Below are 24,161 nucleotides of genomic sequence, written 5' to 3'. Positions count from 1 at the left end.
GATAGGATAAAGAAATATTTCTGGGGTTGGAGGCTGGCTGAGAGAATTCTCTGATTTCTGCTTGGGCTCTTGAATTTAAAATAGCATTCAGTAATTTTTAATTTTTATCTGGGATTTAGGTTGCCCAAAGTAAGCTGTTGTTTCTAGGACTATGCTATGCACCATCTCTGCTGTAGCATTAACATTTTTAACACAATGTTTGCAGAACATTTATTCCCCTGTGTCATGGTTTAACCCCAGGTCCCACAAAGCCTCTCACTCACAGCTCCAGCAGTGGGACTGGGGAGAGAATGGGAAAGGTAAAAAACAGAAAACTCCTGGGTTGAGATAAACACAGTTTAATAGGAAAATTAAAAGCTGCACATATAAACAAAGCAAAACCAGGAATTCATTCACTACTTCCCATGGGCAGGCAGGTCTTCAGACATCTCCAGAAGAGCCTACCATGTGTCACAGAGACTTGGGAAGACAAACTCCATCACTCTGACTGTCCCCCTCTTCCTTTTTCTTCCCCCCACTTTATACACTGAGCATGATGGCAGATGGTCTGGAACATCCTTTGGTCAGTTGGGGTCACCTGTCCCAGCTGTGTCTCTCCTCCCAGTCTCCCATGCAGCCCCAACTTCCTTGCCAGCCAGGCAGTAGGAAAGGCAGAAAAGGCCTTGGCTCTGTGTAAGCCCTGCTCAGCAATAATAAAAACATCTCCATAGTATCAGCCTGTGTTCAGCACAAATCCAGAGCACAGCCCCATGCAAGCCCCTGTGAAGGAAATTAACTCTACCCCAAAGGACACCAGGACACAATGTTAGGAGTACTTGTCTTCTGATTCTTATCTGGGCTGTGGTCTGGATTTTTTTTCCAATTGCATAGGATTTCTTGGAGAAAATCTCACCTGCAGTGGAGGTTGGGATGAGGGAGAAAAGGACAGGTGTTCATCCTTCGAAGACATTAATGCACACTTGCTTGGATGCATTCTGAGTTTGTCTTGGTTTTTCAGGGTTAAGACAAAATGGACAATGGCTTTGTACAAGATAAGGTGTAAAGCAAAGACAAAGCATTTATCCCAAATGCTTTTGGAGGTGGCAGTGTTTTACCAGGGACTGAATTTACACTTAACAGCAAGTGTCTTGGCCTGGGTTGTGTTTTTTGTTTGTTAGTTTGTTGGTTGGTTTTCTCTTACTTAGTCATTTTACTGTTTAAAAATGTTCTGATTCAACTTGGTATTATTACACGATGGCCATATTTTAAACCTGAGGTAGCCTGATGTGGTTTTTTTTGGTTTTTTTTTTTGTTTTTTTTTTTTTTGAAAGAAAACTGGCTTACAAGGTTTTTATTGATTGTCATCATTTATTCTTGTACACACAAGTGACTCATTATACCGTGCAGTCAGAGTGAGAGCTTGTAATGATTTGGCAAGAAAGTGCCTCATCAGCACAGCATTACAGAGTCTCATTGTAAATATGAGCCTTGTAACCTTCAGTGTAGCTTGGAGTTCAAACTGATGTTCTCATGCATATTTGGAAAGTCATAGCAGTTAGGTGAAGTCCCTGGTGACTGGAAAAAGGGAAATGTCACTTCCATTTTTAAGGAGAGAAAGAAAGATCCAGGGAACTACAGACTGGTGAGGCTCACCTCTGTGCCTAGAAATGCCTCCTGGAAGATGTGCTAAGGCACATAAGAGATAGGGGGGCAATTCAAGGTAGCCAGTGGTGGCATTCTATGATAGAGTGATAGCAAGGGTTGACAACTGACCAATGTCATCTATCTAGACTTCTGTAAGGCCTTTGTTATAGTCCCTCATGACATCCTTATCTCCAGATTGGAGAGACATGGGTTTTATGGATGGACTTATTCATATTCAGTGGATGTGGAGTCGCTGGATGGACGCAGCCAAGGAGTTGTGGTCAGTGGCTCTATGTCTAGGTACAGGCTGGTGGTGAGTGAGTCCATGGGACTCTCATGGGACTGGCACCTTTTAATATTTTCATCAGTGACATGGGCAATGGGATTGGTGCACCCTCAGCAAGTTTGCAGATGATACCACAGCAGGACAAGATGCCATCCAGGGGAACCTGGACAAACTTGAGGAGTTGGGCCTGTGAGCACCTCCTGAGGTTCAACAAGCCTGAGTGCAAGGTGCTGCACCTGAGTCAGGGCAGTCCCAGACATGAGCACAGACTGGGAGAGGAAGTCACTGAGAGCAGCCCTGCAGAGAAGGGCTTGGGGGCTCCTGTGGATGAAGAGCTGCACATGAGCCAGCACTGTGTGCTTGCAGCCCAGAAGGCCCATGGCACCCTGGGCTGCATCCAAAGCAGCCCAGCCAGCAGGTCAAGGGAGGGGATTCTCCCCCTCTACTTTGCCCTCATGAGACCCCACCAGGAGTGCTGCATCCAGCTGTGGGGTCCAGCACCAGAAAAACAAGGACTTGTTAGAGCAGGACCAAAGGAGGACCACAAAGATGCTCAGAGAGCTGAAACACCTTTCCCATGGAGGCAGGCTGAGAGAGCTGGACTTGGTCAGCCTGGAGAAGAGGAGGCTTTGAGGAAGCTTTACTGTGGCCTTCCAGTACTGTAGGGTCTTTATAAAAAGGAGGGAGAGGGACTTCTTATATGGGTAGATAGTGCCAGACCAAATGTGGATGGTTTTAGATTGACAGAGGGCAGATTTATATTAGATATTAGGAAGAAATTCTTTATGCAGAGGGTGGTGAGGCACTAGAACAGGTTGCCCAGAGAAGATGTGGCTGCCACATCCTTGGGAGTATTCAGGGCCAGGTTAGATGGGTCTCTGAGCAGCCAAGTCTAGTAAATGGCATCCCTGCCCATTGCAGGGGGGTAGGAATTAGGTGTTCTTTAAGGCCCCTTCCAGCCCAAACCATTCTGTGATTCTGTCAGTGCTAAACTGAAATGCCCTGTGCAGTTGTGGGAGGGTTGAGGGTGTTTGTTTTCTACTGCACAAAATTGTGACACTATCATTTGTTCTTTCTTTTTCTTACAGCTCCACCTTAACAGAGATGCATGATTCATTTTGTAACTTAGGAAAAAAACTAGTCTTTCTCAGATTTCTTGTCTCTTAGAATCAGGAACACTGCTGAACTGCAGAACAGTGCTGACTGAGTTCGATTCAGTTAATTTTATAAATATTTGCTCAGCAGCATTTGTCAAATTGCATTAAATCAGGTAGAAAAGCAGTCAAATTCCAAATTTAAAAAAAAATCAAAGCACAGTGTACAGACAGTAACTGGATAAGGGATTACTCTTTCCCTCCTGTCTCTATCCCAGCATCTATGGACTCTGCATGGTTTATTTGCCAAAATTAGGCAAATATGTACCTTAAAAATGTGAAGTCTACCAAAGTTCATAGCGTAGTCATTTTATCTTTTTTCTTCAGAGGCTGGAGTTTTTCATGCACATTTCACAAGATTTCATGGGTTTGCTATGCCACAGCTCCCTCAAGTGGTAGAATAATTTTCCATTTGGAATTGCAGCTTGATTTCTGTGACACACTTGCATTCGCTTCAAAAGGTTTTGGGGCTTCTCCCAACTTACTGTTCTATCTGATTTATAACAGAAACATCAGAGTTCAAAGAACAGGAGTCTGAGCAGGGGAGGACTCAGGCTTGCTATACTTGAGTTCCCAGTGAGCTTTGGCTAGAAAATACACTGCAGTATTACCACGGCATCAGTAATTACAAGTTTCTTCCTCTGGGTACTCTGGAGACAGGGAACTGTTCTTGCTTTATCTTGGCTCTCCTACATGACAAAGCTCTTCCTTCGGTTCACAGCCTCTGTGTTTCTGTAGCAGAACAGAGGAGTGGATGCACTGACATTCTTTTTAGTGTCAGGATGCAGAGGGCTCAACTTAAGTATGAGAAAACTGGATCCTGTTTCTCTGAGTTTGAAACTTCTTGAGTAATAAATTGGTTTCTGAAATCGCCATTATTGAGGTTTTGCAGGACTTCAGAATGTAAGACAAGTGTTTAAATACAGCTTAAGGGAATGCTCAGAACATTTACTCTGGAGGATGGGTTGGTTCTGTTCCTATTGAAAAAAATGAAGTCTTATCCTCTCTGTCCTTCTCTTTTGTGGAGCTCTGAGGTCCTACCTAAAGTTTGAACTTGTTTTGGTCATGTAAAGGACAAGTTAGCTGGTGGTGGTCATAGAAACAACAGTGTATCTCACCCAGCTGTATCTCTTGTCCCTTCCCTACCCCTGTTCTCAGGAGTGTTCATCATGGAAACATTGATGCTGCAAGTAACCAGCTTGTGACTTCTTCCCATAGGGATGTGTGCAGCTGGCCTTGTCTCTGGCAGGCAGAGGAGTTTTTCTGGAGTAGAATCAGGATGGATGCAATTTCAGACAAAACAAGGATTTTGTGCATAAACTTAGAAGACTAACTGTGGAAAAGAACACAACACTTAGAACACAGCATTCATTTCTGCATTCTACATTTGATTCTCCTTATCAGTAAGAAGAAGAATACTGTTAGGAATATAAAATTATTTTTTGCATGTGAATTTTCACTAACAATGCACTGAACATTTTTTAATCAAAGGGCTTAATGAAAAGGAATCAAAAGGAAATACTATTGAAACCATGAGATTCCGCATTCTGAAGATCCCCTTTGATTTTCCTTTATGTGTGAGAATATATGGGAGCATCCTTTAATAATGCTACAGCTGCAAGAAAATATAGAGGGATCTGTCTTTAACCTTTGAGAATTTTCAAAGTTTGTAGATGTCAGTGTTTTGAAACACTGCAGGTGTCATTGTTTTTGAGCTGCCCCATCTGGATAATCCATCTGTAATATGATGCCAGAGCTAGCAAGGGAAGGGCAGCAATGGGACCTCAGTCTCTGAGTTGCTTCTCTGATAGCTGTAAGGAGAGACTTCTGAAAGAGATGATCTCTTGCACAGCAAGTGAACAGTTGAGGGACATGTAGGAACCAGAATGGTGTTTTTAAGAAAATGATGGGAAACCCAGTGATAGATACAAACAAAATAGTATAAAATAGCATAAAATTAAAAGAAGACCTTGTGTGAATATACAGGAGGTGAATTAATGTTGTAATTGTTGGAAAGGTGATGATCTTTTTGTTTGTTTCTAGGTTTAAAAATGTCTGATCTGAAAGATATTGTACACAGAGCCTATTGTATTGAAACCCTGCTGTCTGAGAACAATTTGCAAGATATTGAGGATCATCTTAAAGAACTTGCAGATGTTGATATGACTGTAGAATATCTCCAGGGGACAGAAGTTACCAAGGCTGTATATAGAGTTCTCAAGAGCTGCCCTTCAGGAGAGTTGAAAAAGAAAGCAAAGCAGTTATTGTCAAAGTGGAAAACACTTTACAAGAATAACTGTGCCCAGTCATTGCAAGTTAAAAAGTCAGTTTCTGTGGATGTGAAAGAAGAAATTGAGCATCTCAGTGTAGTTCCTACAGAAATGTTGCTGTCTGAAGGACCTGAAGGACCATGTCAGCAGGAGGCGTTAGATGGGACTAGTTCCAACACTTTGATCCCATCACAAACTGTTAAAAATATGGTACATAACAATGCAGAAGGCAGTATTAATCAGCATTCTTCTTCTGAGGAACAGTACAGTGTTCATGAAAATTCTAAATCTGTTGTTAGCGAAGCCAGTCTGCAGCAGGACCTGATGAGAGCTCTGAGGTGTAAATGTGTGGATCTTCTTTACAAAGCTTTGATTGGTTCTGCCAAGGATGAAGAAGAAACTGTTAAATGGCTAGAGTTAGCTAAAGAAATTGAAGAACATATTTTTGCTCTTCATGCTAAAAATGATAAAAAGTATAAAAATTGCATCAGAAGTAAAATCTCTAACCTTAAGAACCCTAAAAGCTGCCACTTAAAGCATAACCTTTTTTCAGGAACTTTGAGCCCAAAGGCTTTTGCTGAGATGACAGTGATGGAAATGGCCAGTGATGAACTGAAACAGCTCAGGGCTCTGTACACAAAATCGTCTGTTCAGGAACATCAGCTTCCACAGGTGATTAATGGCACACAGACAAACAAAATAAAGTGCAGACGCTGTGAAAAATTTGATTGCACTGTCACCATGATTGCCAGAGGAACTCTCTTCCTTCCAGCTTGGGTGAGAAACACAAATCCAGATGAACAAATGTTGACTTATGTTATTTGTAATGGATGTGGAGAACAGTGGTACCACAGCAGATGGATTTGTTTGTAATGCTGTCCTTCTATAATAAAGGGCTTGGAAACATGTATGACAATTTACCTCTGTTGAAACTCTGTAATTTTAAAAATTAAAAACAGCAAGATCAGTTTTAAAAATCTGCTAATGTATTTTTAAAGATGGCTTGAATGGATCTCACAGGTTTTTAAGTAATGTAAATATGTAAAAAAATAAAGGGTAAAAGGAAAAAATGATTACACTGTATGTGAGTGGAATGTTTTCTAGTAAATCCATTAAAATTATTCCAAGTGCTGAGTTTTTCCTGAAGGGAAGGGATACTTGGAATTTTTTTTTAACTTCAGGAGGAGTTCTTTCACAGAACATAAGTTTCATTTCCAGTCAATAATTTACTGTTTCTAAAGCTGCAGTTCACATACTTATGTGCATTGCAGAATGTTCAGCATGGATTCACTCCTTAATTAAATAACTTTTTGCAAGCAAGTGTTAGATCATTTAGTTGTATTGAGAGGTGATTTCTAACAGGGAAAAAAGAAGCTAAAAGTAAAGCATTAAAGGGGGTAAAAAGCAGCTAGCAAATGAAAGCAAGAATGAGATCCTGCTTTAGTGTTTTTAGCTATTAGAAGGAAAACAGGACTTGTGACAGTCTATCAGTATGCAGGCTGGATTTACAATGTAAGATGGTGTGTCCTGCTACTGCAAATAAATTAGTGCAGGATCAGACAATTATTTCAGAAAATGATGTAAATATACTATTGGATGTATGTTTATTTAATAAAAAAAATAATAAGAGTGGATATCCTCTCTGGAACTGGGACATCTGTCCTGAACTGAGAAAATTGATGTTTCTGTATATCACACATTACCCACAAACAATGAATAGAAGGAAATCCAGTAGCAGAAGTTTTTATACATATTTTTGTTCCAGAGTCAACAGGGTTCTCACTCATTGTTCACTAGAAGTATTTATTAAAAAAAAAAAATCTCACTATAGAAGTGACTTGTATCTTTTACAAATGCACAACAGGCATTTAGCACTTCAAGGTTAAAATGTATCAGCAGAGCAGAGAAACCTGCTGAGTATTTGGTGGAGGAATTGAGGACAGTTCTGTACCCATCTGACTGTGACACAGCTGAGGCTGGCCAGCTCCTCTGGGCTGAGCTGCATGACCTCTCAGAGAAAGGAGCTGGAGGCATGACATTAGAAAATAGGTACTGGTGAACTGAATGCCAGCCAGGACTGAAAGACAGGCCTTTATCTGTATATGGGGAAATTTATGTGTAACCTGATGTTGCAAAGAGACACCTAAAGTTTTCTACTGAAAAAAAAGATGAAAAATCTTTCTCTTCTGTGAAGAGAAAGCAGCATTACTTTCAGCAGCATTAGTTAGATGTTTAACCTGTAAAAACATGTGGGTTTGGGGAATTGCACTGATGTAAAATGCACATTAAAGCTTTAGGCCAGACCCCCAGTGTTCAGCTGTGTAACCAAGGAGTTACTATGTGGCCTTCCTTCCCAGCCCTTACTTGTGTGCTGGAATTGATGCTGATGAGCAGTCCTGCTTTAGTGGCAGTACTTTTGTGTAAAGTATTATTGTTAGCTTTCAGTGAAACTACAGGAGAGCAAACACTCCTGTGTTAGTGGATCACAGCAAGCACAGGATTGTGTGCAGTCATTTTGAAGGTCATGGTCCTGTTGAGGAGAGCTTTATGCCAGCATTGTGCTGTGTCAGAACACCATGTAGCAAAAGACTTTATTTTAGCTCTGAACAACTTATAAATAATTTCTGCCTGCAGTTGGTTTTGAAGCCATTCCAGTAATGTACAGCTCATCCAAGTTTTATCTTGGCAAAGGGAAATATTACAAGGCATGGGGGGGTCTTTCTGACTGAATATATTTCAAGGGTAAAATTTGTATCTGTAACACTGACTACATTTGTGACATAATATGTAACATCATTTTCTTTTGAACTGCCCATCACTAAATGTGTAACTGTGCAGGCTTAAAATATTTGGCTGGCTAAGATTATATGCTATATTACATGCTTCGTCCCAAAATGTATTTAAAAAGCCAACTTGCAACTACATGGTGTGTACAACAGCAGGAGGGTGTAGATCACTAGAGTACAGGAAGTAGAGTCCAGAAACAAAAGAAAAGCCTTGAAAAATGAGATGCTTTTATATTGTTGAAGTCTTTTTTTATTCCAGTTCATTCCGGGTGAGAAAAAGCTCTCTGGACTTTTTTAAGCAGGGACCATTAATTTGGGTATAATGTTTAGCATGTCTGTGCTGCTACTCCTACAAGGAATATGTCTGTAGAGGTGCTCTCCACAAACATAGGACAAATACATACTGAACAAGGCTAAAGTCTGTATTTGTCTCCAGGGGATTTTCCAGAAATGCTGTAAATTCAGCTCCTTGAATCCTGTGATTTAACAGAAGCAATAAAGTCTTAAACATAAATTACTCTCAAAGATCAAGCAGCCTGTAGCTGCAGAACTTGTGATACATATCTTAAGAAGATGAGAGCTGAATTAACAATGAATTTCACACAATTTTCAGTGTAAAAACAAAGGCACTATTCTATATCTGAAGTGCTCTATTAATTGTAGTCAACGCCACTCCTTTAACACCAGTAACAAAACTCCTTCTGGTTCCTGGAGATCCCCTGCCAGATCCACTTCCATCTGTTCTGTTGAGTGCCTTTTCTATCTCTGTCATATCCCTCTTACTGTTCACTTTTTAGGGAGGTACTCAGCTGCCATTTGTTGTTTATAACTCTTTCTTCTTTTCAAAACTAAAAGGAAATTTTTGCTGTTTATTTTTCATTTAAAGTGTATTTCATTCCAAATGCTGTGCTATCTACATTTGCTACTAAAGCAAAGAACTGCAGCTCTTTAAACAAAAACCAGCTCTTTTTTTGTGCCAAGCCTGGTAACAGGCTGTGGTTAAGGAGCAAATATTACAGTCCTTCAGGGAATCTTCAGGGTGTAATGGTCCAATTCACTGACTGCCTGGAAGATAAGGAAAGAAACAAGAGCACTTTGATAATTTCTTGGATTGCTTGGGAGCTGGCTTGCTGCATTCTGGTATTAAGAGAGCCATAAATGACTTCATATCCCCTTATTTTGTACTGTTGTAATTCAGCCAAGAAGTGACAAAGTAATGTTTTACTGAGGCCATGTCATCACTTGCCAGGATGGGACATAGTCTCCTTGCCAGCTACAGATAGTAAAAAGTATTCTTCACAAGCTCTTATTATAAGAGAGCTTTGCTGATACAGAACTTCCTCCCACTCACAGAAAGTTGCCCTTTATTTGCCATTGGATGTTTTTTGTGCTGTCCTCTCTGACATGGCATAACAACATGAATGCACCTCTGTGAACAAAATCCCTAAAGTGCAGAGTCAGCTTTCAGATGAAGGTGCATGTGAGGGAGCAGCAAGGCTGGGTTGCTGCACAGGGGGAGGCGAGCCAGGGGAGGATGGTGGGTGACAAGGCGTGCAGGGACAATGGCTTCAGTTGTAAGGGTCACTGTCTGGCAAACAAGAGCAAGGCAGGTCTGGTGACAATGATCTGCCAAAACTCCAGTGGGAACTGGGCAAGTCTGGGGACGTGCTGTCAGAATTTGAACAGGAATGACTTTGGTGCACTGGTTTCAAACTGCATCCTAACTGGGCATGTTCTTCTGTCTGACCTCAGGACTGGCAGGTGTGCTTCATGTGACCAGCCCTATCAGAAGCATTATTTGTTCTACAATTTGTGTTGTTTTGTAGCAATTGCTGTGTTTGTTACATACATGGTATGTAACAGAGTGGACACAAGGAAAAGGGCCTTCAGTTCCTGATCCTCAAGCACTCATGCATGTGTATTAACCATGAGAGTGACCCTACAATGCTCCTTTGGGCCTATAAAATCATGAGCATAGTAGCCATGGTTACACCATGGTTCTCTTCTATTTTCTTATACGTTCCCATGTAAAGGAAATAAAAATACATCCTATCTGAGAAGTTCAAGAATTTTGTTTCCAAATAGAACTTGATAAAATGAGCTATCTGGACAAGCTGAAAGGGATCCTCATGAGGGTCAGTGAGGCCAAGTACAAGATGCTGTACAGGGCTCAGGGCAACCCCTGATGTCCATACAGGCTGGGAGTTGAATGGATTGACAACAGCCCTGAGGAGAAGGACTTGGGGTTGGGTGCTGGTGATCAGAGGCTGGACATGAGCAATGTGAACTTGCAGCCCAAAAAGAATCAAAAGCAGCATGAACAGCAGGTTGAGGGAAGCGATTCTGCTTCTCTGCTTTGTGTTCATGAGATTCCACCTGCAGTCCTGCATCCAGCTCTGGGGTCTCCAGCATGGGAAGGACATGGACCTGTTGGAGCAGGTCCAGAGGAGGCCACCAAGATGATCAGAGGGCTGGAGCACCTCTTCTATGGGGAAAGGATGAGACAGCTAGGGGGGTTCAGCCTGGAGAAGAGAAGACTGTGAAGACCACATTGAAACCTTCCAGGACGGGGACAGACTTTTTAGCAGGGCCTGTTCCAGTAGGATGAGAAAGGAGCATAGATCCAGACTGGACAGACAGACTATATTCAGGCTAGGAATTCATTTTTTTACAGCAAGGATGATGAAATCCTGTAACAGGTTACCCAAATTGATGGTGGCAGGAACTCTGAGCAATCTGATCTAGTTGAAGATGTCCCTGCTCATTGCAGGGTGATTGGACTAGATGACATTTAAAGATCACTTCCAAGCCAAACTATCCTGCAATTCTAAATTTGTATGTATCCAAAGTGTTTAAAAACAAAATCTAGTATTGTTTCAAAACAAAAACATGGTAGCTTCTCCCCAAAACATAATAAAATAATTATTTCCTCAATTTCTAAATGCAGCTTTTTCTTCTGTGTAAATAATAAGATTTATAACTGATCAGAGCTTATATACTTTAGAATTACCATAATTTAAAGTCCGCTTTCCTACTCCTTTAGCACTTGCTTGTCTTTTACTCTAGAATTGGATGAAAGTAGATTGCAGGGGAAAAAAGCACTTAAAATTTTTTGAAGTCCAGCTTTGTTAGATAAAAGTGGGTCTGGTATCATAAGATTTGCCTCTAGCATGGCCTGCCTTTTAATAATCCTGTTCTGTCAGTAGGAGACATCTCCTTTTGATGTTACTGAGATCTTGTTTTCCATTCCTTGGGCCATGTTGCTGTCTGATCCAAAACAAGACAACTCTACAAGTGGCAATTCCAGTCTGGTTGCATCTGCCTTATGATCAGAAGCATGTGATGACTGCTTGAGCAAATGGGTGCACTTATGCCTGTCATCACCTATTCCTCCTGATGGTGTGGGAACCTCTTTAATTTATTTTTTCGTATTAATTATACTTTGCCCTCGTCAGGAGATTGTAAGAGCATAGAAAAGACTTATCACTGTCTCCTTTAGCTTTTCTCCCTGTGATCTTGTTTTAACAGTCAAGTTGGTGTTATTCTGAATTATTACAGGAAAAAGAGTGTCTGGCTACTTTTTTGAAATAGCATGCTTTGTATTTTGATGAATTCCTTCACTGATACCTTAAATGTTTCTACTTGTAAAGTGAAGCTGCCTTACAATTGTGAGTTTGCACACCTGGGGCCCTTAGTGTGGAGCACAGTGAGACTACTGCGTTTAATAAATAACTCTGACCGGCAGATACTTTATAAAGGCATTTTCGGGCTTAACAGTGCAGGGCGTTCTAGAGCAAGCACAAGTTATCATTTCCACGGGAACGCTCTCAGACGGCTCACGGTAGTGATCGGTGGGAGATGGCTTCAATGAGCCTTTCCGGCCCTGGCTGGGCTGTGGGCACAGTTTTTCCCGCTGCCGGCTGTCCCGTTGTTCCTGTTGTTCCCGCTGTCCCCGTTCCCGCACCATCCCGCAGCTCCGGCCGGAGCGACTCCCCCCGGTCCCGTCGGGGCGTGGCCCTGCCCGGTGGGCGGGCCCTGCTCACGTGGTGCCGGTCCCGCCCCCGGCCTGGCCGCCATGTTCGTTCCTTCCGCAGCGCCCGGTGGCGGTGGCGCAGCCGGGGACCGGGACCGGCGAGAGGAGCGGCGGCAATTCCCTTCCCGCGGGCAGGGATCGGCCTCCCCAGTGCGCTCGGGAGCGGCGGCAGTTCCCTTCCCGCGGCCTGGAGCCGAGTCAGGTTGCGTTATTTTCCTTTCCCTTGTTGGCGCGTTCCCCGCCGCTGCCCGGGATCCCAGGCGCGCTCCCCGGTGTTCCCTGGCGGGAGCGGGAGGGCAGCCCCGGCCGGGCCCGCGGTGGGAGGGGGCCCCGGGCGCTCCCCAGAGCCGGTGCGGGTGGCGGGGAATGTGGCGTGATCCGGCATCCCGTGACTCCGGGGCAGGCGGCGGCTCCTTTGGGAAGCGGCTCCAGCTGGCCTGTGGCCGGTCACCGACCCCGGAGCGCTTCCTCCCGTCTGAGAGACATCGCTGATCTGTCAGGCTGAAACTCGGCTTCGTACCTGTGTGCTCAGCACGGTTCGGACTGGGAACAGAAGAAGTATTGAAGCTCCTTTTATCTTCTTTTCCTCGCTGCTGTGGGCTTGGAGCGGGCAGCCCAGGGAGGTGATGGAGTCACCGTCCCTGGAGGTGTTTGAGGAAAGGCTGGACGTGGCACTCAGTCCGCGGGCTGCTTCGCAGGGAGTGTTCGGCCATAGGTTGGTCTCGGTGATGGCAGAGGTCTTTTCCAACCCAGTGGACTCTTGTGCGGAGATCGGCCGCCTGCCCAGCGCGCCCTTGGGTTTCACTTCTTGTTTGAAGCAGTGGCTCGGCTCAGCCGCTCTGCGGGGCCGGGGGATTCCCGGTGGCGGCAGGTGTCTCTGCGGGCTCAGGCGTGGGCAGGGGCGGCTGAGGGAGTGCCCGGTGGCGGCAGGTGGCTCTGCGGGCTCAGGTGTGGGCAGGGGTGGCCGGGAGAGTTCCCCGTGTGGGCAGGGATAGGGATGGGCCAGGGCTGGGAATCGCCCACGTCTGCGTGGTTATTGGGCTGCTCTCGGTATAAGTAAATCCGTGTTACAGGTAACTTGTTCAAAGCAATTTAGTGACTAACAGGATAGTGCAAGAGAAATAGTTTTAAAAACCTCCATTAGTGCCTTCATAGCAAGGTTACGTATAACTAGATCCATGGAGAGCATTTAAGTTTTATTAACTTGGGTGGGAAGCTAATAAAAGTTAAGTGGGAAGTTAAGTAGGGAGCGTCTTGGCTAAGTTTTGTTCAGGAACTGAAATGCTTGTCTGCAGATAGCCCTCATGCAGCCTCCCATCCCTACAGGTTGTTTTCCTTCTTGTCCATAATAATTTGCAGCTACACTAAATAAGCATGTGGGTTTTATTTGTCTTTACTTTCAACACGTTGTGCAACACTGAAGTTGTCAGTGCTAGCTTTTTTTAGAGCAAGGGTGGCTATGTGTGACTGGGTTTTTTTCGGGGGTTTTTTTTGTTTGTTTATTCAAAGTGTTTTTCCATTACTTTTAGTAGCTTTAGAAGGTAACAAGCTGTAATGGCAGACTGGAGGGAGAGCACACATTCCCAAAATAAATCCAAAAATCATTTTTTTCTTAGCACTTTTATTTTCAGGGAGACCAAATCAAAGGATGATACAGCTCTATCCGTGTTTTATACCAGCATCAAATTTATAATGAACAGTTACTTTTCTCTGTCTCCATTCAGGTTGTATGGAGCTGTCTTTGCTGTCTTAATCTTAGTAAAGCCTTTTCCATAAAGTTAAAAAGAGACAGTGGGTATTAAAAAAAACCAAAATAAAGCAAACAAAAAAAAACCCCCAACAAACCAAAGCACCTGCTCTAGCAGTTCTTGTTTCATTGTTTTACTTTTGAGTGCTCAAACACCATCAGTTTCCTTAAATTGAAAATATGTGTAAGAAAAGAATTGCAGAGGGTCAAATAAGATATTTAGATTTCAAGCTTTGTTTTATTTTGTGTCAATTTGGTAATAAATTATGGGACACAGATCTTCCAGCTCCTTAGGTTTGGAATTTTACATAAATGTTTCACAATGGATAAAAACTTCCCAGCAAAAAGGCTTGTAAGAAGTCCTTAGCGTTTGTTGTTTATTTTATTTTTTAATAGTGTTCGTTCTCCCCTGTGTTTTGTTTTTGTTTTTCTTCTGAGCAGACAGGTGTGTTGGTCTAGTACAGTGTAACCCACTTAATGCCTTAGGGATGGGCTTTTGTCACAAGAGCTACACTGGGAGGAATATGAATGTACAAGGTAGCCTTGAACCAATAGAGGCTGCTATTACTAAGATTCCCTGAAGGAAAAGGAAAACTAATGCAAGGGAGAAGGATGAGCACATTTGGGCAGAAATAATTGCTGGATAAGTTACTGAAAGAGTGGAAGCAGTAATAGAGAAGTAGGTTGCAAGGAGAATGTCAAATAGCTCAGGCATTGTTAGCAGTGTTGGACCAGGAGCAGCAGCACTGAAGGGTGTTTTGAAGTTGGCTGACAGTAATAGAATATTTAAGATGGAACATATTTAACTGTGAACTGCTGAGAAATGTCAACTGACTAAATTGGAATAAATAAGTTTGCTCATTTTACTTGAATTTGGGGAATGAGGTTGGAGGTGAAGGTTAGGCTTATGCAAGATTAAACTGGGAGAGATTTTGCTAATTGACTTTGTGTCTAGCTAGAAGTTAGAATAAATGAAGAGATTCTGGCAGTAGGTGCTGAAATGATTTAATGATCCAAGGGTTATGTGAACTTCAGGATTCCTTCCTTTGGCCACTGGGTCTTTCATAGTCCTGGGTCATGCCAGGCAACTGTTTGAACTAGAATCCTGAGCTTCAAAGGAGTCAAAACCTTACAAAGAAACCCCCAAATAAAACTTTTTTTGGTATCTGAATGAGTGGCAGCAGCTGAATGACAGTTCATTTTGGGTTGGGTTCATATAAGAAATTACAAGTAAATTCCAGTGATTTTTTGTGGTGTTAGATCAAGGCTGCTTAGAACAAGAGGCAATTTCAGATAGTCTGTGTTTTCTTTTGGATAGATGTTTAATAATTTGCTGACAAGTTATCTTCGTAGTGCAGTGGTGAAATCAGAGATACAGGAAGGAAGGCTGGTGAGGAGATGAGGACTTTGGTAGGGCTGGCTCTGAGGCAGCTGACCAGTGGCTGTCAGCAAAGGGGAGTTCCTGATCCACGGCTCTTACGTCAATGCCCGTGGAGGGGAGGGTCAGGTTGGAGGCTGACTAATGTCTCTGCTTGTAGCACGTTCGAAAGTACAAAGCCTGTGGCCTCTTGGCTTCATATCTGGTTGTTTTCCTTTGAATTGAGAAAGTCTTCCAAAGTCAAACATGTTTGTGGCCTCTTATGCACTAAAAAAGTATTCTTCTGCCACTTAATTGACCAGGGTCTAAACCACTACCTCCCAAATCAAAGAACAAGGATTGACTAAGGGGAGAAAAGTGAGAAAACATGATTCTGTCCTTTCTTTTCAGATTTTTGGAAACTTGCAGATCTGCTATAGGCAACAAGTTTTACCACTGTAGTAATTGAGGGCTGAGAAATGTAAATCCTCCACAAACAGTAAGTGTTGAAAACTGTGTAGTTTTGGATTCTGCCCTTTCTGCTGCTACTCTTGTAGTTCTTGGGACTTCTTTTCAGACCTTTCACAGAGAAGCAATTAATGTCATTCTTTGATGGGCTGCTTTAACTAACAAACTATGTTTTCTATGCTAGTCTGGCAATTATTGTCAAATGCTTTGTTGCTGTGAAAAAACCCAACTACTAATGAGGGAGGGAGTTTACATTTCCATTGAAAGGCAAGTGTTTTTTCAGTCAAAATGCTTGCAGTGGTGTGCCTTTTTAAACTTCTAATCTGATACCAGTGGCTTAACAAAATATGGTGGCTTAGTAAATAAAATTGTGAATAAGCTTCAAAACTGAAATGGATGTGCTTATATGTGTAAATTTGAGGATAGGAAGTTGTGAAACATGGTCAGTGTTATGCTCATAGAACTGCTGATTCTGCTTGTCCATAACTTAAGTGTCTTTTTCTTAAGTCAAAGATGGCCCTTTTTGGCTGATGGCACATTAGGTTGTAAGTAAACATGATTACTTACATGATGGGAACAAACTTGAGTCTATTTTATATTTAACAGCGTTAGTTAAAGGACAGTGTACCACATATCCTCAAGAAAACCTTTAGGTTTAGTCTTGGTTTTGTATAGTAGGTGATTCATCAAGTGACCACTGAATGACAGTGATAACCGAAACAAATTTTCTTGCCTATTTCCAAGTTAGAAAGTAAATCCAAGTAGAGAAGCAATTGTCTGGAAATTAGAAGTGTCCCTTACATCTGTTTCTTCAAAAATGCTGAGGTAGTTCAGTGGTGGTGTTACAATAGATCCAGGGTTTGGTGCCCTATTAAAAACAGGGAGATTTCAGTTGCTATGTGTTTTTTTGTTTGGATTTTTAATGGTGTGCTGCAGAGGCTGGTATCAGCATGGGAAAAATAAACTAAATAGTTCCAATTGCCTTGGTTTGCTTAATAGTTTACATGGGGTTTGCAGCTTGCTGACATTGCAGAGGCAGTGCAGTTACTGTGTTGGCCAGCACTGCTTTTCCATAGAACTTGGGTTCAGCATTTGTCTTCAGCCCTCAGTACACTGGTGTGAGTGGGTCCTCCTTAATCTATGAAATTATTTTTATAGTAAAAAAAGGACAAATTCTTAGACTTGGGTTCACATGTTGCTACAATAGTTTTCCAGACCAAGAGTCTTGCTTTTCTTTGAGTGCTGCCTCAGTACATATAAGAGAGGTATTTGTACTCAAAGACAGATATTAAGCTGGAAGTAACACAATCTAGATGGATAGACTGGACAAGGCAGTGGTATTTTGTTAACCTTTGCAGGACTGCATTTTGTAATGCAAACTGATTTTTCTGAGGTTGCTTAGCTGTTTGTCTTTTGTTGTGACAGCAAATATTTGGACTGATAGTGGAAATATTTGACTTGCAATTCATTTTACTGTTTAAAAGGGACATCCTTAAAGGCAAAAATTAATTTACTGTTTTGTGTTATGGTATATGATCATATCATAAATTACATTTAGTAGAAAATGTTCCCTGCTTTTAACAGAAATATTGAAGTCAGTGATTAAGCACTGTAATCCTTTTTAGTTAGGGGAAGCAATTCAGAAATGGTTATCAAAATGAACCCGAGTGAGGCTGCTTTTTATTTGCTCTGACTTTTTTTGAATATTGACATGATTGAAGAAGATGAGGAAAATGATTGTTCTTACAGGCCCTTTGTCTACTAGGTTGAGATTACTTTTACATTGACTAATTGTTAAGAAATAACTATAACAAACAGTTACATCTAATTCTATGCTGTTTTGTGATTCCTAATGCTGGGTAAAACAATCAGATGCACATTAGGAATTAAGCTTTTGTTTTGTTTTCAGATGATGAATGATGATTTAAACTGAAAAATTGACATAGTAAATTTTCAGAAACATCATATTGTATGTTAACCACCCCTTCCAAAACCACTGTCAAAATGCACATTATACAGATAAATTGTATAATAGGAGAAATAATATTAATTCTTGTAGTGTTTTGAGTATTTTATCATTGTATTATTTATTGGAGTGTTAAGGCTTCATAACTTTAGAAAAAACAATTTAAAAAATTGAGGTTTTTAAAAATCTTAACTTATTTAAAATGCACAACTAGAAAATAAATGCAGCAGTTTACTGTTTTGAAAAATACAGCTGATTCAGCAGATACTCTAAATCACTTTATCAGTTGTGGCTGCAGATGAGTCCCCTTATACAATAATAAAACTGTAAATGTATCAAGTCTTACATGCTTTCAAACAAAAATACTTATTAATACTTTCAAACATGCTTCTTTGGTGCTTCAGATACAGCTTGTCAGCATCTATTTAAATTATTCAATGTATATTCCATTATTTTGGATTAAAAACTTTACAGAAACTTAATTCCAGCCTAGCATGGCAGCTGTGGAAACTGAATGTACTGAAAAGCAACATTGCTTACAACATCACTGAAGACTCTTTCTGTAGCTTTTGTGTGAAAGGACCAGTTTGGTCCACTTTTAATAGTTTGTGGTTGGTCTGTAATTGTCTGCCCAGTAAAACTAATTTTGTGGTCATCAGTCTCTTAGACCTCACTGGAATGGCCCACATAGCTGAAATTGTGCAAATTAACTTTGCAGGTTCTAGATGCACAAAGCAGTAGATACTGTTAACGCCTTGCTTCTGTGTATTTTGTTTAAAATGTGGCTTTGTGGACAATTTCATGATGATAACTGCCATTGATAGAAATGCAGATGCTAAAGAACAATGCAGAGTGCTTAGCACCAGTCAGAACCACCTAAGCCAGTTATTTGTGCACGTTGTGTCATCCGCGGAACTTCCGATTTCTGCAGGACTGGAAAAATAAATTATAACTTGTTCCCTGCACTGGTGGAAAGAACAGGAGAACATTCAGTACCCTCTGTGCCATGAAAGCATTATTTATTAAGAAGCAGCTCCTATCTATTGATGTAGAAACTGGAGATATAAATAAATACACTAGATCATTTTCAGAGTTAAGAGTTAAGCGTCTCTTAACTGCAGCTCTTACACAAGTAGTCCAGTGACTCTAATGAGGCTTTTTGCATGCACTAAAATGTATGTGTTCATAACCTGAGCCCTAGCCATTATTCTGTAGCTCTCTGAAGGGTAAGTGAACTATCTTATTGTAGCTTCTAAGAAGTTTTATTATCATACAAACCTGTACAGAATTAAGATTTTATAAACGTTGTTAATTATGCAGTATGAATGAATTAAATTCCTTGCTCTGAAAAACATTTTAATGGAAGCAGTCACTTCCTTGTATTTTGACTTTTTTTTGTGTGTTGAGGCTTCAAACTACCCCTTTTGTCTTACTGTAGATTGTGTCTAGCAAGTAAATATTCAAAGATGGAAAGTCACTGATAAAAAAAAATTCCTGAAATTTCTTGCTCCTACTGTAGGCCTTGATTGTAAGGCAGCACAGAGTCATATGACTCTCACACCAGCTTGTATCAGGTTCTAATTCTACAGCCACACTGTGGGTGATGTATATGCCAGTAATGCTAATTACAACTAGCAAGACCACATTCCTTCCTTCAAAGAAAGAGAGGGACTAGGCAACTTATGACCCATTTCCATTTTAAATAGATGCTATTTTCAGAGAAGCCTGGTAGGGCTGAAGCCCAGACTATCAGGTAGGTTTAGGAACGCAGTTCTCATACAGAAACTTCAGTTTGGGCTTGATAAAATGAAACTTTACCCCCAAGCAATTAAAACACCATGTTACAGTATTAGATGCCACTACAGTTGTGAGGGCAAAGGTTGGGTACAAAGCACTAATAAGCAAACTACTTTAGTGCTAAAGGATTTTTTTTTAATTTCTTTTTAAGTCTAACAGTTAAAAAGCTTTCTTTGTTTGTCACTAATTTGCTGTCCCCATGCTGGCTGCCAGACTATTCACTGGCACTTCCAGAATTTCTGACAGTTTTACTATGGGAAGTTGACACCTCCTTACTGCACTGTCATTGTAGGCTTGGGCTTGGTATGTGGCATTTTGAGTATCGTCTAAGTAGTGACAGCTGACTTTCTTTTGTGCAAGTTTTAATAGTTTTCCATTCATCAATGCTGTTCTGCAAGGAGTAAACTATAAGCTATTGAATGCTCATCTAAATAAAATTACAGCATTTGCATTAGTTTCATAGATAACTGTGTTTCTAGTGCTTTGGTTTAAAAAGTAACTTCGGTGATAAAATACAGCACTGATGTGACTAGTTAAAGGCACATGCTCTATAAAATTCTCTGCTTTTTTCCATGAACCTTTTCCAGTGAACATAAATTAATTGTAGCACTTGTTGAATGTGATGTGATACCCCTTCGGTACAAAGGAGGAGTGGTTTGAAGGATTTGGGGGTTTAAAATAGTTCTAAGTGACAGACCAGTAATTTATGCAGCATACTGCTTAGATGCAGACTGCAGTGTGTGGAAAAGACACCTCTTTAATTTGATATTCTTGAGTGGGTACTCTTACTGGAGTATAACTGCACTTCACCTGTTTAGTGGAGTCTTGGTTTTGTTCATGAGACTTAATGTTGGTGGAATTTAAAACACATTCTAGATATTTATGTGTGCAAAATTTGGTGCTCACAACTGTTTTCCTTTCTAATGATTTCCTTAATCTTTACAGGTCTAGGAAAACAGGAGGATCTTTTCCCGTAACAAAATGGCAACAAAATCATCACTCCTTAAAGTAATACTGCTGGGAGATGGTGGAGTTGGGAAGAGTTCCCTCATGAACAGATATGTCACCAACAAGTTCGACGCGCAGCTGTTTCATACCATAGGTGTGGAATTCCTAAATAAAGAGCTGGAGGTGGATGGACACTTTGTTACCATGCAGATATGGGACACGGCAGGTCAGGAACGCTTCAGGAGCTTGCGGACTCCTTTCTATAGAGGTTCTGACTGTTGCCTGCTAACCTTCAGCGTGGATGACTCTCAAAGCTTCCAAAACTTAAGTAACTGGAAGAAAGAATTCATTTATTATGCAGATGTGAAGGAGCCTGAAAGTTTTCCATTTGTGATACTGGGTAACAAAGTTGATATCGATGAAAGGCAAGTATCTACAGAGGAAGCCCAAGACTGGTGCAGGAATAATGGCAACTATCCCTATTTTGAAACCAGTGCAAAAGATGCCACTAATGTTGCAGCAGCCTTTGAAGAAGCTGTTAGAAGAGTTCTAGCCTCTGAAGATAGATCAGATCACTTTATTCAAACAGATACGGTAAACCTTCATCGGAAACCGAAGCCCAGCTCATCTTGTTGTTGACTTAAATTTCTTTTTGCCAAATTACTGTTGACTAGCTTGCTCTGTAAAGGAATGGGGAAGGTGTAGTAGATAGAATAACAAATGGATTTCACTCTAATATTAAAATTGTAATATTTTGCTGCTTTCATGGGGGAGAAAAAGAAAAATCTCCATTCATGAGTGACCCGTTATTGAATTAGTGATGCTTTCTGTTTAGGAAGACATCAAGGAAAAAATAATATAAGAATATAATTTGCCAACGTTATTCAAATGATAAATACTTTGAATATAATTAAAACTTGAAAGTTCTAGAAGCACTACTTTGGAGAAGCTGTTCTGGAATTCAGGCACAAAGATACTTTTGTATGTGTATATTTTTATGAAATTGGCATTCCAGTTTTGCTTCATTAGATGTCAGTTTCTTAACAATGCTAGATATTAAACTTCAGTCTCACTACATTCCTTTTGCTGTGAGTGGTACTTCATCTCTAATCTGGTTATTATAAGTTAATATAAATTACATCCAGGTCTTCTAATTGCCTAATGTTACTGTAATTTGTGTAAGTTTGTAAGTTGGAATTAAATTTCCTACGTATTTAATGTCCATTTTCTCCCATACATTAATCTGATGCTGCACTAATTTCTCCAGTGGTTTAATGCAAAATACCGATCATTTTTTAAATTAATGTGTGTCCTTGCCTTAAGTCCATTCTGGCATGTTTCTGATCAATAAGGTGAAAAATCTGAGTAACTGAAATATAACCATTTTTTGAAAAAGAAATGCTTTATTCAGTCAGCTTTAATAGCACTTGAAAGGATCCACATTGTGACAGTTTTTTAGGAAAACTTGTGTACAGCCTTAGAAGTTCCAAACTTCTTGTTTGTTACCCTGAGCTATGAATGTGTTTACCTGTAATATCTGCACTGTGATATTAAGGAATGGCAATACGTAGAGAACTCAGGAAGCTCTTGACTTACAGTAGATTTGACAGCTTTCAGCCCTAATACAGGTATATAACTATAGATAGTGTTTGAGCTGAATTTGATCATTATTAAAATTGCTATTTTAGGATATGGACTTGTACCTTTAAGAGATAATATCTTTTATATTACTGAATTAATTTCATAATTATGAACTGTATTTGTTGGACAGTAATTTGCTGTCAGGCAGACAAAACTTGCAGGTGTTTTTGAGGCTTTCAGCTGCAGTTTAAGTGGTAGAATACTTGTATGAGAAATGGTTATTGGCTCTCAGAGTAACCACTGTCCTTGCAGTAGCAAAATTGCTAGTGCAGTAGCAATTGCTTCCATCTGTAATTGACTGCTAACAGGCACACATGTGCTCATGGTCTGAGAGGAAGTCTGATGCTGCAGGACAGGCCATGTTATTGATTAAACAACTGCTTTCTGTACAGAAACGTTTTTGTTTCAATGGAAAAGCATTTCTTGAAGAGTACATTACCAGCAAGCACTTTATCTTAAAAGTATCTGCTCAATCTGTACCAGGTGTAATTATTTGGAAGTAAAGCTTGCAAAAACAAATCCTTGTTGCTCTTAGTACACTTTTCTGAATGTATTTATTCTTGCTTGACCTATCCAGGACAACTTTAGTCTGCAGATCTGCTACTCCTGCTTAAAACTTCCATCTTTTTATCTTTTGTGCATTCCTAAGTCTGATTCATCATTGCAGTCCTGCATCTACACCAACAGAACTGTGTTTCAAAGTTCAGTCCCTGAGCAGTTAAATATAGGTTGAACTGCTACTTATGTTTAATTTCTAGTCAATGAATGAAAAGATCTGTGAAGAAAATCTTAGCTAAATCCCTCTTAATCTTAGGATGAGAGAGCAAAAAGCTTCAGAAATTAAGATTGCTTGTGTTAGGGGCTACGAAGCTAGTGACATGAAATTGTTGTAAAAGCACTACCTTACTACTTAAAGCTTCCTTTAACATTCATTTTAGCAGAGATTAAGGTTGAAATAAAACAGGAACTGAAGATACTGTGACTAGAGTACTATAGGTGCCATTCAAGTAAGATTGCTAAAAGGGAAAAATGAAGGATGAGAACCACTGTCATCTTTCTTCTGTGCAGGCATCTGTGTTTCCCCATCTGTCCCCTTTCCATTTCACATCATGGTTACCAAGCCTCCATCTCAGAAGTAGGTTTAATAAAGTTAAAACATAATCCCATAGACGTGTATTACTCATGCCCTGGGAGCTGCTGTATCACAACTGCACACTCATCACAAAAGTGGCCAGTAAAGATAAACAGGCGTGGACATGCTTAGTAAATAAGACAGTATAGGAATTGGGCCAGGAATTGGTCTCAGAGGGAAACTACTTAGTGTCTACAGAATCCAAAATCTTTTGACAAGCACATATAGGTGACAGGTATAAAATCATAATGCTTAATAATAAACATTAATTTCTGTACTTTGTAAAAGCTAGGTTTCATTCCATATGGATGTAAGGTAGGCATTTGTGGCTTATGTTTCAATTCACTGATTTGTTTCAAGAGGTAACACACCTCAAATATTACAGTGTCCTGTTAGCAGTATGTGGAGCTCTGTAGATGGACAGAGCATACTGTGTAACATGTATGTAAAGTTCCAGGTGTCCTTTAAAATGAGGAAAAAGAACTATCGTGGGTTGGTGGGACTGCTGGAAGCTGTGCTTGTTAGAAAGCAGAGGGCAGAAGCAGCCACCTGGGACAGCTGGCAGTTCGTGTCACAACAAACTGTATCAATGCTTACATAAGCTGCTTTAACAGCTGCCCCATACCTCATTTCTTCATTTAAGTCACCTGACAGGTTACCTAAACAGTAATAGAACCTTGTAGAAAGTGGAGTCTGAGTTGCATTTCCAGCCTGGCTTTACTAAGGTTGCTTCATGTTAGCTTGTGATAATGTTCTCATCTCCTTATACTTGATTTTTGAATGACTTAGGGTAATTCTAATCCCTTTAACTCATAAACTTTTTATTGCCTTTATTGCATAATGCAGATTATCTCTGTTTTCTTGTACTGCAACACATTTTATTTTGAATTCTTATTCTTAAGCTCCTGAGAGGGGGTAGGAACATAATCCTTGCAAAGGAGGTGTCTTTTCAC

The 24,161-nt window shown here is 40.6% G+C and overlaps 1 protein-coding gene across 9 annotated transcripts in view; it reads left to right on the top strand.

Moving 5' to 3' along the window:
- Positions 1–22,595, top strand: part of LOC134434583 (ras-related protein Rab-9A) — a 28,008-nt gene extending 5,413 nt beyond the window's left edge. For 3 of the 9 annotated variants that reach the window (XM_063183244.1, XM_063183254.1, XM_063183248.1), the window contains one exon: positions 5,107–6,243. In XM_063183244.1, coding sequence (XP_063039314.1) covers positions 5,107–6,206 — 1,100 coding nt within the window. In that variant the 3' untranslated portion in view covers positions 6,207–6,243. Of the gene's footprint in view, positions 1–5,106; positions 6,244–12,211; positions 12,355–12,584; positions 12,868–15,667; positions 15,756–20,432 lie in introns of those variants that run through there. The other 6 variants (XM_063183261.1, XM_063183274.1, XM_063183281.1 and 3 more) reach the window with 6 other exon arrangements.
- The last annotated feature ends 1,566 nt before the right edge of the window (positions 22,596–24,161 follow it).

Source organism: Melospiza melodia, chromosome 2 (assembly GCF_035770615.1).
Source record: "Melospiza melodia melodia isolate bMelMel2 chromosome 2, bMelMel2.pri, whole genome shotgun sequence".
NCBI classification, from domain to species: domain Eukaryota; kingdom Metazoa; phylum Chordata; class Aves; order Passeriformes; family Passerellidae; genus Melospiza; species Melospiza melodia.
This window is presented reverse-complemented; position numbering and strand designations above follow the sequence as displayed.